Source organism: Hyperolius riggenbachi, chromosome 2 (assembly GCF_040937935.1).
Source record: "Hyperolius riggenbachi isolate aHypRig1 chromosome 2, aHypRig1.pri, whole genome shotgun sequence".
NCBI lineage: Eukaryota > Metazoa > Chordata > Amphibia > Anura > Hyperoliidae > Hyperolius > Hyperolius riggenbachi.
Genome location: NC_090647.1, coordinates 157,259,267 through 157,275,097, shown reverse-complemented (window position 1 = coordinate 157,275,097; position 15,831 = coordinate 157,259,267). Strand labels below are relative to the sequence as shown.

The 15,831-nt window shown below is 43.0% G+C and overlaps 1 protein-coding gene across 3 annotated transcripts in view; it reads left to right on the top strand.

Annotated features, from left to right (window-relative positions):
* The window catches only part of LRCH1 (leucine rich repeats and calponin homology domain containing 1), a 317,881-nt gene that overhangs the window by 272,832 nt on the left and 29,218 nt on the right, over positions 1-15,831 (top strand). For 2 of the 3 annotated variants that reach the window (XM_068267743.1, XM_068267741.1), the window contains 2 exons: positions 653-790; positions 5,063-5,140. In XM_068267743.1, coding sequence (XP_068123844.1) covers positions 653-790; positions 5,063-5,140 — 216 coding nt within the window. Of the gene's footprint in view, positions 1-652; positions 807-5,062; positions 5,142-15,831 lie in introns of those variants that run through there. The other variant, XM_068267742.1, reaches the window with a different exon arrangement.

The following is a 15,831-nucleotide window of genomic DNA, read 5'->3' as shown; positions in this document are numbered from 1 at the left end:
GGACAACGACCCTAAACATAAAGCCAGGGCAACAATGGAATGGTTTAAAACAAAACATATCCATGTGTTAGAATGGCCCAGTCAAAGTCCAGATCTAAATCCAATCAAGAATATGTGGCAAGATATGTAAACTGCTGTTCACAAACTCTCTCCATCTAATCTGACTGAGCTGGAGCTGTTTTGCAAAGAAGAATGGGAAAGGATTTCAGTCTCTAGATGTGCAAAGTTGGTAGAGACATACCCTAAAAGACTGGCAGCTGTAATTGCAGCAAAAGGTGGTTCTACAAAGTTTTGACTCAGGGGGCTGAAAAATTATGCACACCCCACTTTGCAGTTATTTTTTTTTTAACTGTTTGGAATCATGTATGATTTTTGTTCCACCTCTCACGTGTACACCACTTTGTATTGGTCTTTCACATGGAATTCCAATAAAATTGATTCATGTTTGTGGTAGTAATATGACAAAATCTGGAAACCGTCAAGGGGGCTGAATACTTTTGCAAACCACTGTATATGGCCACCTAGTTATTTCATACTTTCACTGCCTGTTAAGACTCCTTCATCCATTTATTCTATTATTATAGCTGTATGGAAATGTCTGTATATTTTAGATAATTTGAACACTTTTTGTTCCGTTTCTTTTTTACTCCAGAACATTGAATTCAGACTAAAACTCTGTCTTCCAGAAGACTTAGGACCAGCTCTGATGGACGGGGTTGTTCTCTGTCACTTAGCAAATCAGATCCGCCCCCGCTCAGTAGGAAGTATTCATGTGCCCTCTCCAGCTGTTGTAAGTCCAAATTAAAGTGAGTCTTGTGGTAGAAATGTGTAACAGATGTTAGCAAGTTATCTTTCCCGTACATTTCATTTGTTGAATTAGGAATCCAGTTTGCCTTTTCATCATGTTAAGTCTTTTTCCTGAAGAATGCTAATAATGAGCCTGTATAAAAACAGAATGCTGCTTCTGGTGAGCCTCTGCTCACTTTTCTCCGTGCCTCACAAACTTATACCTATACATTACGCACAATGTGCAAATGACCATTTCCAGTATCAGGTGGAATCGATTTAATTTACATAGTATTTATACATAACCTTATTCATAATGCCAGCAGACAGCATATTGACAGAATCAACAAGATAGAAGTATTGTCCCAGTCAGTTTCTAAGCCATAGAGATGGTTCTAGAAAGCAACAATACTAACCATTGCACGCAGGGTGAAAGCCGGTTAGTACAAAGGTCTAGATACAGAGTGCCCATGCAGTATCCACGCACCAGCTTGCACTGAAAACTCTTGTCCTGTCTTTTTACTCTAGTTAGATGCTAATGTGGACAGTATATATTTTTTTTTATTTTAGCAAAGCAACATATACTGGTCTGGTACTCCACAGGCTTTGTTTGAATACCGCAAAGATCTGTTATTGGGTAAAAAATATTATTTAAGTGGACATCCCCCCGAAAAAGACCCAGAATGACACTTACTATGACTGTTCCCTCTCTTATTGTACCCAATATAGCAATGGCTAACTACTTCATTAAGCAGCCGGGAAGCATTGTGCCAGCTCTGGAATTCAACAAACTGTGGCTGGCACTGTACTACTTCTCTCTTCACTTCTCCTCTCTGAGGCTGGCTCAGTGGCACAGGTAGAAGCAGAGAATTTCTCAGGACACTCCATTTAGCTCCTCCTACCCACAGATGACACAATCTCCATAGTTTTTGAAAAGGTAGAAAACTGCCATGGCAGTTTTTCAGAAAGGTGGCATGGCTAAACTACAAAACCAGGTTTTTAAGACACAAGTGAGTTTTTAGACATTTTTATTGTTACTATGTCATAACTTCTGCTGCCTGTACTGATAGTGTAGGTTTTAGTTTTACATTGGAGGTCCAGATTAAGTTACACAGACCAGGCACTTGACCAGTGTGGTGGCACATTAGGAATCCATGTAGTGTTTCTAGTCCCATTGTTGTGTGTGATAGCAGCAGTGATCATCTTCTGCTGCAAATGTTTTATAAATGTAATCTGCTAATATAACCTAAAAAGTAACAGTTTTTAAAGCATGATTAAAGCTCAATGATTATATTAAAATATTACTTTGTGTGTAGTCCCCCTCTTAAGCCTTAGGCCTGATTCACATTGCGTTTTTGAGCCACAAGGATCCGGTGAGAGGATCCGGTCTCAGCTTCACCGGATCCGGATGGCTCTGCCCGCGGCCCGGTTCACATAGTGAAAACGGATCTGATCGATGATTGATCGGATCCGTTTTCATTCAGCAATACATACCTAATCTTCCATAGCAGCCGGCGGTAGAGGCTTCCTCCTCTTCTGCTGTGACTACACAGTGTGTCATGTGACTAGTCACATGATGCGTCATGTAGTCACATGACGCGGAAGAAGACTGAAGCCTCTACCGCCGGCTGCTACGGAAGATTAGGTATGTATAAACCCGACCTCACCCACCCGCCCGGCTGCTGCACCCTCCCGTCACTCAATTTCGCGTCGGCCTATGCCCCCATCCCCCGTCACTAGTGTGAAGAAACATTCCGTTTTACATTGCCCCAATGCTGCTGCATTTTTTTTGTCCGGATCCGTTTAGCTAAGCAGATTGGTCTGGAAAATTACAGCCTGCAGCATAGGATCCATAGGTTAACATTGGATCCTTTCCCATCCGTTCCATTTGTACAGTATACGTTCTGGTTCCGATCCAGAAAAAAATGCTAATGTGAACTGGGCCTTATTCAATACTATACCTCCATGCAGATTGTGCAGCCAGGAAGGTAAAGTCCAGTGGATGCGGCCAACCGGCATGACACTTCCTCCCTCCCCTACCATTCCCTGCCTCTCTCTTCCCCATTGCAGCTTTGTCCCAGTGTTATGCTGGGTACACACAGTGCGTTCTTTCATTAGATTTTCCGTCTGATCGATATTCGATTTTCTGATCGATTTCCGATTTGATTTTCTGATCGATTTCTGATTTGATTTTTCTGATCGATTTCCGATTCAATTCCGTTATCTTTTCTTATCAATTTCCATTCACTTCTATGAGAAATCGATCAGAAAAATAATTGAAAATGAGATTGGACATGTCGGAAACTGTCTATCGAACCATCTATCTAAAACAAAATTGTATGGTGTGTACCTAGCATTAAGGATAAAATGCCTATCCCAACCTCTGCATATCCAAATAGAAGGTGGAGATACTACAAATAGGAAGGACTATCTGGTTAGCTTCTTAATAAGGAAGTGACCAAATAACCATCTGCACTAAGATTAAATGGCAAAAAAGGGTGTTTCAGCAGGTCACTTACCAGTTTACCATAAAGCACTGATTGGAGTAAACAGCCCACATAGGTTTTAAAATATTTTTTCTTAACCATTTACTTAAAGTTGCTAGAGTTATTTGATATTCCTCTTCGGTTATCACGTCTTTTTGCGTCATGTATTCTGGATGCTAAAAGTCATCTTCTGGTGCTCCTCTTGTGCTCTGTCTGCTTGCTTGCCGACTTCATTGTTTACTGTCGTCACACTGCCAGCAGCAATCATACTCTGAGCTCCAATGCTCAACCCATGTAATCATACTGGCCCCACCTTTGGTTATAGATTAAAATAAACAAGTGTCAGCGCCAAGGCAGAAGGCGACCGCAGCCGAGAAGGACAATGTCCAAAAGTCCACACAAGCAATGAATATATAAAGTCAGCGCAGGTCTATAGTAATACAGATTTCGTCATTTTCTGGTATACAGGATCTTCGAACAAAGAGGTAAAGAAGCAAGGCTTACCAGATTCCAACAACCCACATTATAAGGTTGTAAGCGAGTTTGATAGATGGTCCGCAGAACTTTCAAATGGTGTCGTTTCACCAGCGATGTTGCACACCACAGATTCCTCCGGAATATATTAGAGATCCTGAGGTCGCAGAGACTCGCCAAAGCGGAGTCCAGTAGGATAGTGACATGAAAGAGATGTACGGCACATCTAAGTGTAAACCGTCTTTATTACATAACAAGTAAAACAATTTGAAAAAACAAGGATAAAAGAAACTCACATACGGGGCCCGTGCACTGGGAACCCCGAAAAAGTAGCGCGCATAAAATGGTCAATAGAAGACCTCAAATAAAATGGTGCCTGGGAAGGCGACAGGTGGCACCATTTTATTTGAGGTCTTCTATTGACCATTTTATGCGCGCTACTTTTTCGGGGGTTCCCAGTGCACGGGCCCCGTATGTGAGTTTCTTTTATCCTTGTTTTTAAATTGTTTTACTCGTTATGTAATAAAGACGGTTTACACTTAGATGTGCCGTACATCTCCTTCATGTCACTATCCTACTGGACTCCCCTTTGGCGAGTCTCTGCGACCTCAGGGTATCTAATATATTCCGGAGGAATTTGTGGTGTGCAACATCGCTGGTGAAACGACACCATTTGAAAGCTCTGCGGACCATCTATCAAACTCGTTTACAACCTTATAATGTGGGTTGTTGGAATCTGGTAAGCCTTGCTTCTTTACCTTTTTGTTCGAAGATCCTGTATACCAGAAAATGACGAAATTTGGTTATAGATTCACTGGAATTATGCAGCAAGGTGATGTAGCTGGATCTCATTAGTGACTGTGGGAAACCTTGATGAATTGACATTTACTGACGTGTTGAGTCATTTGCCGCACAAGTCGGTAATTTACCTCACTGCTCGATAATTTCAGCTTGCCATGCGGTCACAGCCTTTGATGAATTGGCATTTTCCTAAATGCTCTGTAAACTCAGATGTTTTCAACATTACCGAATGCGGTAATGCTTGATGAATCGAGGCCATTGAGCCCTAAGCATTGTATTTACCATTATGCAGCAGTAGCCATTATGTATAATAGGTTAATATGGAACAAAATCAGTTCAATTTATTATTTATTTAGTTTTTACTTGAGCGTGTGAGAGGAGTCGCACATGTTTCGTTAGCATCTTATTCTTTCCAAGTTGCTGAGCTGTTGGTTGCCAGACTGTTGTGATGCTTTAGACAAATCGTAACTTCCACTGGATTGTTGTACAATTTATATCTCTTGTGCTTTTTTCAGCCAAAGCTTAGTATGGCCAAATGCAGAAGGAATGTGGAAAATTTTCTAGAAGCATGTAGAAAAATGGGAGTACCAGAGGTAAATATTTTAATATAAAATACATCTTTATATTTTACAGGAGGAAGAACATTAGGATGTAAGTCAGTTTACTAATAACTGAATCACAGTCATGGCTTCTGCATCCATCCATGCCACCTTTTGTTTTTCATCCCAAAATAAAGCAGCTACTTGACAGTATATAGATATCAGAGTGCTAATGACATCTGGGGTAAATCCAGGAGACAACACAATCTGCTCCAAACCATTGGAGCTACTGGAATATGATATATGAGATATGTAGTTTTGAGAGTGCAGGTGGATATGCAGCTGATATTAGATTTGACAGATCTGAACTAAACTTGTGACCTAGTCTTTGCTGCCTTACTAGCATTGTTGGGTAATAATACTCTTGACATACATAGCAGTGTTTCATCACCATTTTTCTGGAACCTATGAAGTTCTGTTCACACAGACTACCTGCTGTAATCCTGAGAACAGAACCCTGGTGCGGCTGGTAGAATCTCATACTTCCAGTAAATAGGCAGATATCAATACTATGAGAAATCGTCACATACCAGTAGCAGTGAAAGTAATGTTCAAACCTGTCAATATGCTCAGCTTGGTGTGAACTCTGCATTATTTCAAGGAATCTCAAGGAACACGGAAACTCAGCTGCAGGAGAGAGGATTGGGAGCTGAATGCTGAAACCAACAGAGGTAGAGTTTAATTGTTAGGGTCAGATATTGGTTAGGAGGGTTAAGGGATAGGAGATGGGGGAGGGGCAGGCAGGCAATCAATGGGGACAAAGTGCTGAAATGACAAACACATCATCCCAAACCAAAAATAGTATAGCGGTAAACGCATTACTGATACAATTTCTCAACATGCGAGGGGAAATTTAACATTTTCCCTTGCTATATTACAATGTGCATATAAGCACCATTTTTATTGTCATCCGGTCTATTTTCCAAATGTATTCCTGAACAACATGAGGGCAGACAGAGCATAGCACCAGGCTTAGTCACACATGAAGGTAATGAATGGAGCTGTCATTCACACTGGCATCAGTCTGGTGAAGGATCAGACATCAGTTGTACAGGGAACCATTACGGTGCATGTCTAGACTGACAGCATCTACTAGGCTGCATGAATGCTTCAGTATTGTCAGCTGATCAAACACATGGGTGAAAGTGAGAAGTGGTGACATGAAATGCTGGTTATCATCTGCCTTATCTAGATCTTATAGGTCATTTTCCTCCAGGCAGGTAGGAGCATCAGTAGATTAACTGCAACGTTGTAAAACCCACGCGTATTCTAGCACTATGGATTCTGTGAGCTTGAACACTGAACTGTTAGTCATGTAGTATTTCAAAAAAGGTCTGGGGAAAACTGATCTGTAATATGAAAATAGAAAATTCTCACAGACCGTGCTACACCTTTACATTAGATCCTATACAGTTCCTTAAAAAATACAGTTTCATAAAAATTGATTTAAAAAATCCACCATTCCAGATCAACTTTTATCGAACAAAAACAGGAAATCCGATCAAATTTCTTGCTTGAATAAAACATTTTTAGATTTTCGGGAAATCCGATCTTTTTTTATCAAAGTGCCATAAAATCGGGTCATCTTATTGTATTGTGTGTGGCCACTTTTAGGGTGGGCACAATCGGAAATTGATCAAGGAGTAGAGATGAGTTTTCCATTTTGCACTGCTCAGTCTTGATCAGATTTCTTCTTGTATTTGGATCAAAATCAATAGAGCCTGGGTTGGACTTGCTCCTTGACCTACAACCCCTTTTACATCTTTCAGCTGCTTCTTGACCCAGTGCAGAGTGAGCACTGGAAGCATGCCAGCCATCTCCTTCCATACAGACTCTTCCATAGAGTGTACCGTATGTTCTCTATAACTCGATCAATATTATCATTTGGGTTGGACGGAAGATCTTGCTTGATCTGTGGGACTGGGTTGGTTGAGCCAGTGACATGTCTTTGGCACCAATTAAGAGCCCCTTCCCTCCCCCCAAGGCCCTGCAGAGTACTGGCAGCAGAGCGCATTCATGTCACCTGTCCAGCTGATGCGGTGAAAGTCATTGCAACTTTGTCAGATTTTTCCTCCTTCACCTTTCCTCCAACTCACATTAACCTTTTTAACTCTATGCCTAACACTAACTTCCCCTCTCCGATGCTTATTGCTTAGTATCACTCACAGAATGGATTGCTCTATACACTATCAGAAAATGTGATATGCATTTGGAATTGTCTGGGGCTGTTGCGGACAGTACAGACTCACAAATAATATTCCTGGTCCCCTCTGGCATTCAATAAGATAATCAGTTCGCTGACATGCATGTAGAAATTAATGCAATAGTGTTTTTCTGTTGTTTTGCATGTCAATAGGTACAGAGAAAACTTGATTATTTCAATAACTGATAAAATGTATTTGTAATCAGTTAAAAGCATATTATTTTCCACCTCTGCAAAATACAACTGTTTATCATTTCCTGTATATATTTAACATTAGAGATGGAGCTGCCTCAAAACACTCTAATCACACTAATAGCACTGTGCACCCATGGCTGGCTTATTTTAAGCTGATAACCCCTGGGTGTTCTGGCACATTTCCAGTGATTTTCAATAAGCCTAGATGTTTGTAATTTACCTGCAATCAGATGGGATATTCTAAACAAATCACACTTTAGTTTTCTTCACTGTTCTGTACACATCTTGTGAGCAGTGCTGTAGCCTGTCGTTAGAAATCATAAACCTCCTATTGTTGTTCGCTGATTAATACATTCATACTTGACCAATGGACATGATGTGCTATGTTACCCGCTTGGATTTACCATACATATACTGTTTAACTACCTGCGGACCAAGCGAGTATAAATCTACGGCGGGCAGGGGGCGCTGCAGTCCTGACCGGACTTAAACTCTACGTCCCATTGACCGCGCGCCCCCGCCCGTCCCCTTCGCTCGGTCCGCTCTGCCCCCGCCGCAATGTGATGCCCTGCTGCCTCTATGACGGCAGAGCACTGTGAGCCGGGCAGGAGCAGTTTTCATTGGCTCCTGGCCCTGTCATTCATGTAAGCCGTTCTCATTGGATTACATGGAATGACAGGGTCAGGAGCCAATGAAAGCGGCTCCTGACCGGCGCACAGCGCTCTGCCGTCATAGCGACGGCAGAGAGAGCAGCCTGCGGCAGGGACAGAGCGGCGTGTCCGGCGGGAAGCGGCGGTTTGCTGGACCAGCACCCTCTGGTCCTTAAGGGGGCAGAGGGTGCTGGTCCAGAAAGGGTTAAAGTAAATGTCAACTGAAATAAAAACAAACAAAAAAACAAAACTGATACTTGCCTATGGAGAGGGAAGGCTCTGGGTACTATAGAGCCTACCCGTTCCTCACACCGTCCGCTCATTCCAGTGCTGTCACCTCATTCCAATCTGCCACTATGTAAGGCTTTGGAAGTCTTCGGGAGCCTGATTGTTCACAATGGAGGCTCCGTAGTGTATGAGTGCCCTTCCCTCACACTCAAACATGCGTAATACAGGGCTGCCCATCTTTGGGACCATTCAAGCTCCCAAACACTTCCGGAGCCCCTCATGACGGTAGATTGGAACGAGGTGACAGCTTGAACAAGGGGACCACGTGAGGAACAGGAAGGCTCTATAGGACCCAGTGCCTTCTCTCTCCATAGGCAAGTATCAGTTTTATTTTATTTCAGTTGACATTGACTAAGCAGTATATGTATGGTAAATCCTCATGCTTAAAGGGGAACTGAAGTAAGAGGTATACGGAGGCTGCCATATTTATTTCCTTTTAATCAATACCAGCTGCCTGGCAGCCCTGCTGATCCTCTGCCTCTAATACTATTAGCCATAGCCCATGCAGCAGATCAGGTGTTTCAGACTTAAGTCAGATCTGACAAGACTAGCTGCATGCTTGTTTCTGGTGTTATTCAGATACTACTGCAGAGAAATAGACCAGCAGGGCTGCCATGCAACTGGTATTGATTAAAAGTAAATAAATATGGCAGCCTCCATATACCTCTTACTTCAGTTCCCCTTTAATGTAACACATCATGTCCATTAGTCAAGGGGCCCCTGTAGTCACAGGAAAATGGAGACTTCCATATTTAGGTCATATTAATGTACAATAAAATTATCTAATTTTACAGCAATTTGATAAAAAAGATTGGATTTCCCAAAAAATCTAAAACTTTTTTCTTTTTTTTTCATTTGAGCAAGAAATCCAATCGAATTTCCCATTTTTATTTGATAAAAGTTTATTGGGAATAGTGGATTTTTCTGATCAATTTTTATGAACATTGAATGGTGTGTGGTAGATTGTCAGTTTATTAGTATACACACCCAAGCAATTTTCTCAGAGTTCCCAATAATCTTTATCATAATTGGGGAAAAATTGAAAATGTGTGTGGCACATTGGTTAGATTTTTGAAATGTTAGTCAGTCAGAAAAATTTAATTTGCTATTCTTGAATTGAACGGATATTTCAAAAATTGTATGGTGTGTGGCCACCTTAAAGCCATTCCTGTACATGGTCCCCCTGCACCTTTAAGAAACTGGTATAACTGGAAACTAAACTCTGCTTATGGAGTACAGACTGCTTACAACAGGGGTCCCCAAACTGTTTCGGTCAAGGGCCGGGGTCAACATACTTCAGACTACTGGGGGGCTGTAGCGTACAGAAAATTATGTAAAAAAAAAACCTATAACATTGGGCCTAGGTATTGTAGACAGCGCCTATTAAATGGGCAGTCCTCATGTCCCCCATTTAACCAGATTTTATGCCACCATGTGCAGAGAGTATGCTCCCCCCCCCCCCCCCCCACACACACACACACAGCAAGTGCAGTTGTTATGCCACCAACACAGCAAGTGCAGATAGTATCCCCCAACACTGCATGTGAAGATAGTATGCCCTGCAACACAGCATGTGCAGATAGTATGCCCTCCAACACAGCATGTGCAGATAGTATCTCCCCCCCCCCCCCCCAACACAACATGAGCAGATAGTATGCCCTCCAACACAGCATGTGCAGATAGTATCCCCCCAACACAACATGTGCAGATAGTATGCCCTCCAACACATCATGTGCAGATAGTATCCCCCCCCCCCAACACATGTGCAGATAGTATGCCCTCCAACACAGCATGTGCAGATAGTATCCCCCCCAACACATGTGCAGATAGTATGCCCTCCAACAAAGCATGTGCAGATAGTTTCCCCCCAACACAGCATGTGCAGGTAGTATCCCCCCAACACAGCATGTGCAGGTAGTATGCCCTCCAACACAGCATGTGCAGATAGTATCCCCCCCCCCCCAACACATGTGCAGATAGTATGCCCTCCAACAAAGCATGTGCAGATAGTATCCCCCCAACACAGCATGTGCAGGTAGTATGCCCTCCAATACAACATGTGCAGATAGTATACCCTCTAACGCAGCATGTACAGATAGTATCCCCGCAACACAGCATGTGCAGGTAGTATCCCCGAAACACAGCATGTGCAGGTAGTTTCCCCCGAACACAGCATGTGCAGATAGTATCCCCCCCAACACAACATGTGCAGATAGTATGCCCTCCAACACAGCATGTGCAGATAGTATCCCCCCAACACAACATGTGCAGATAGTATGCCCTCCAACACAGCATGTGCAGATAGTATCCCCCCAACACAGCATGTGCAGGTAGTATCCCCCCATACAGCATGTGTAGATAGTATGCCCTCCAACACAGCATGTGCAGGTAGTATGCCCTCCAATACAACATGTGCAGATAGTATGCCCTATAACGCAGCATGTACAGATAGTATCCCCGCAACACAGCATGTGCAGATAGTATCCCCTCCCAACACAACATGTGCAGATAGTATGCCCTCCAACACAGCATGTGCAGATAGTATCCCCCCCACACAGCATTTGCAGATAGTATCCCCCCCACACAGCATTTGCAGGTAGTATTCCCCCCCACACAGCATGTGTAGATAGTATGCCCTCCAACACAGCATGTGCAGGTAGTATCCCCGCAACACAGCATGTGCAGGTAGTATCCCCGCAACACAGCATGTGCAGGTAGTATCCCCGCAACACAGCATGTGCAGGTAGTATCCCCGCAACACAGCATGTGCAGGTAGTATCCCCGCAACACAGCATGTGCAGGTAGTATCCCCGCAACACAGCATGTGCAGGTAGTATCCCCGCAACACAGCATGTGCAGGTAGTATCCCCGCAACACAGCATGTGCAGGTAGTATCCCCGCAACACAGCATGTGCAGGTAGTATCCCCGCAACACAGCATGTGCAGGTAGTATCCCCGCAACACAGCATGTGCAGGTAGTATCCCCGCAACACAGCATGTGCAGGTAGTATCCCCGCAACACAGCATGTGCAGGTAGTATCCCCGCAACACAGCATGTGCAGGTAGTATCCCCCCAACACAGCATGTGCAGGTAGTATCCCCCCCACACAGCATGTGCAGGTAGTATCCCCCCCACACAGCATGTGCAGATAGCATGCCACCCAATACAGCATGTGCAGATAGTATGCCTTCCAACATAGCATGTGCAGATAGTATGCCTTTCAACACAGCATGAGCAGATAGTACTGCCCCCCCCCCCCAACACACAGCATTTGCAGATAGTATCCCCCCCCCCCCCCAGCACAGCATGTGCAGATAGTATGCCCTCCCACATAGCATGTGCACATAGTATGCCTTCCAACACAGCATGTGCAGATAGTATGCCCTCCAACACAGCATGTGCAGATAGTATGCCCTCCAACACAGCATGTGCAGATAGTATGCCCTCCAACACAGCATGTGCAGATAGTATCCACCAAACACAGCATGTGCAAATAGAATGCCCTCCAACACAGCATGTGCAGATAGTATGCCCTCCAACACAGCACACAATCTCTGTAGAAACATATGCAGTACAACCCTCCATTTCCACTTTGGAAAGGAACCATAACATTCCTGCACAGCACTGACCAAAATATGTGATTATACTTGTTACAAGTCATCCCCTCCATCCAGTTAGCCAGAAGCCAGCGAATGACAGCAAATTTCTGGCTTCAGTGTGGAAAGGTGGAGCCAGAACTGCTATTCTATATGCCAGCCACCAATATTTAAAGATGCAGCAGGCCGCATCTATAAGTAATACATTTTGTATGCGGAGGGCCGGTAAAAAAGCCTATACTATACTAAGGCCCGCTTCGAATCCCCTGAGGACCACTGGCTTCGAATCCCCTGGACTGATTCACTATACACTCCCATATCAGTCTGTGTTAATCCGAGTAGAATAACTGTGTTACATACTTACATGTTACCAAACTGGAATAAGGTTTGAACAGAACTCCTGACGTTTGTAAAGCTGAACTGAAGGGATTACCTTTTTGCTTTGGTAGAAGAGTGAACAGTATTCCTTTGCTGTTTTTGCTATCACTGCGTTTGCCTTGTGTAGATTTATCTTGCAAAGTTGTATATGCAGATAACTTCAACAAAAGCTAGGAGCTGGCATTGAGCACATGGTGCTCAGCAGAAGGAACACAATGTTTCTGTATGTGTTGTAATATTTAGGCGACTGTGGACAAGGCACTAGCAACAGTCATAGATTCAAGCTGACATTTGTTTAGGCAGGCAAACTGTGGATCAAAGCCAGTAACTATTTTGATTTGTTTGGGGATTCAGTAAATTGAATATAGGGACACTGCACAAGAAACAAATCATCTTGTCAGCTTGATCTAGACTCAGTCATACATTACTTAACTGTAGATTTCCACAAGGAATTACAGCCGCCCTATCACACTGATGCACTAGAGGGCAGCACATAGCCATAAATAAAAGATGTGCATCCTTGCATAAAAGACCTGTAATGCATGTATCAAAAAAGGGCGCCTGGAAAAAAAGGGCTATAGGGATATAGCCGAAATTATAAGTTGTAATTTAAAACAATATTTTTTGTTTATAGCTTGTAAATGAAAATGTGTTGCTAAGTAGGTTGAATAAATGGAAATTAAATGGCAAAATACCATCTATAACCACAAACAAATTCAGAAATGAAACATCAAATAGCATCTATAACAAAAAACGATATTTACACTTGTATTAAGCATAGTAATACAATGGTAGATTTTACAAGTAATTTTACTGCAATTATACCTAACTGTAGGCTCACACAGATCTCTCCCTAACCCCTAGACCCCCCCTCCCCTTGTGTAAATATACATCATTTAATAATTTGTATATATTACATATATTGTGCTGTAACTATACCTCACCCTCTCAGACAGAACCCTCCCTGTACCTATCTCTAACCCCCAGACCCCCCTGGTGGTGCCTAACCATCCCCCTGGTGGTGCCTAACCCTTAACCATACCCACTGCACAAACATCCTTACACACATATAAACAATGATATATTTAATCCTTAAAATACTTCACTATAAATAAACGCACCAGTAAATTTAATAGTGGCAGTATTGGACTGAAATAAATCACTCAGTGACTACCACATCATTGTGTGCATCGCTTTATATCGGTCACGATTTAGATCACTAAAGATGCAGTAAACCAAAGGAGGTCACCAGTTCCACTGCTGCATACACAGAAAATACTGGGCACCCAGACTGCATTGATGTAGGGCAGGAAATGGCGACTATGCTAAATGCACAGTAACTGGAAATATTTTAGTTATTAGTCATTAGGCCCATTTCACTAAAGCATTTGAATCCTTAGCGGCAATGCAATGCTAATGGGGACTTGCCTGAGTGCAGCCTTATTTTATGTAATGGCATCACCCTGTCAGTACTTATACATAACTGATGGGGTTAATATTCCAGGTAGTGACAGATATTAACTTCATAAAAATACAGTTACTACAGAATTTATGGGTTCAGGCGCAGTTTAGCTCAGTGCATTCATTGGAGCAAGGACATTTGTTAAGAGGTAGTTCTTGTAATAAATCTTTGTTGGTTGCTATTGGCAACAACACTACGCTTTCGTTCGGCACCATATCACAGAAGTGGAACTTCTTAGACATCGTCAAAGTTTCAGGAGTTTATTCAGTAAACAGAAATACAAGGTTAGGTGTCTAGCTTTCAGTAGTACCTATGAGAATGGAGCTGATTGTTTAAAGGTGTTCTTTTAGAAGACACCTGGCACTGCTCCGTTGCTTAACAGACAAACAAGTTTCACTTTTCCATGCACATGCAAGTTTGTAAGGGCGCATGTGATGCAAATGTGGAAGGTTTGGTCAATAGGGACCTAGAAGTAGGGCATCCCCAGTGAGCCTGGTTAAAAGGAGGCCACAAGGTCTTGCTCTCTCTCCCAGGGATAACTACCTAGAGCATAGAAAGTGTGTAAGCACGAGCATTGAAAAGTGAAACATAAAGAAAAGACTCATGGGTACTGTTTGAACCAGAAGAAGGGATCTGCAGATCAAGCCTTTTCAGGGGGGCTGTTAGAATTTAATTTATATGCTTGAATTCATAGACCTCAGTTACTTTAACTGAGTTAGTTAAAAGACTTGATGTGCAGAATCGCCCTTTAAGGAGAATTTCTCTTAGAGATAGACAGTTCTGATTTTCAGTAGAACATTGTACTGGAACTCCCAAGGCTGTATCAGAGATATCCAGTGCAGAGGCCAGACCAGCTGGCGACGAACCACATAAACATGAGCCATTGTTATGAAAATATTCTCACAAGTACATTAAACAATGTCCTCCTCAGAACAAGGTGACCGGTGCTAGGAACATGGAATTTTCCAGGCCATGCGCAGTAAAGACTGTGCTTGTCATGATATCACGGGTCCTTATCAGCCAATAGCAGGCGATGAGTTAGTGATCCGTCCCTGCTCAGATGATGTCACATTTAACTCTTCAGAGTTTAGTATAAGAAGAGCTAACGACCATGTTGCTGTTGTCACTCTGCAAGCTGCAATTTTGGTGCAGTTGTTTTTTTCTCTCATTCAGTATAATTTATTTGCAAGGGCACCAAAAAAATCACATGCCCAAAACATACATTTAAGTTAATTTGCTTCCCCCTAAAACTGGGCCTGAACTATGATGGGCATATAACTATGGTAGGGATTAGACAATGAGCTCCTCTGAGAGACAGTTAAGGGCCTGACATATCATTGCTATGCTGATGACACCCAGCTATAGTTGGCATTCAAACCTGACGTCACAGACCCTACTCCACAAATAAACGCATGCTTAGCTGAGCTTCAGGAGTGGCTAAAACTTAATGCTGACAAAACTGAGGTTCTTGTTATCGAGGGCCAGGGCTCAACAGCAAAGCAGCCCCAGTCTCAACCAACACCGCTAAGGATAGGGAGCTCAGACCTGAACAACTCAGACTGTGTGCGCAGCCTGGGAGTACTGATTGATGGGAAGCTAAGCTTCAGGAATCAAATCTCAGCTGTTGTGAAACATTCCTTCTTTCACCTAAGGAATATTGCAAGGATTAAACACCTAATTCCTTCAGAGGATCTTCCAACCCTAGTTCATGCCTTCGTCACATCAAGGTTAGACTACTGCAATGTCCTCTACACAGGTCTGCATAAGAAAGACTTATGCCGCCTGCAATTAGTACAGAATGCCGCCGCAAGGCTGTTAACGAGCCAACCCCGCCATTGCCACATAACACCAACCCTGTGCTCACTCCACTGGCTACCGATAAAATAGAGAATTCTGTTTAAGATTGGCTTAC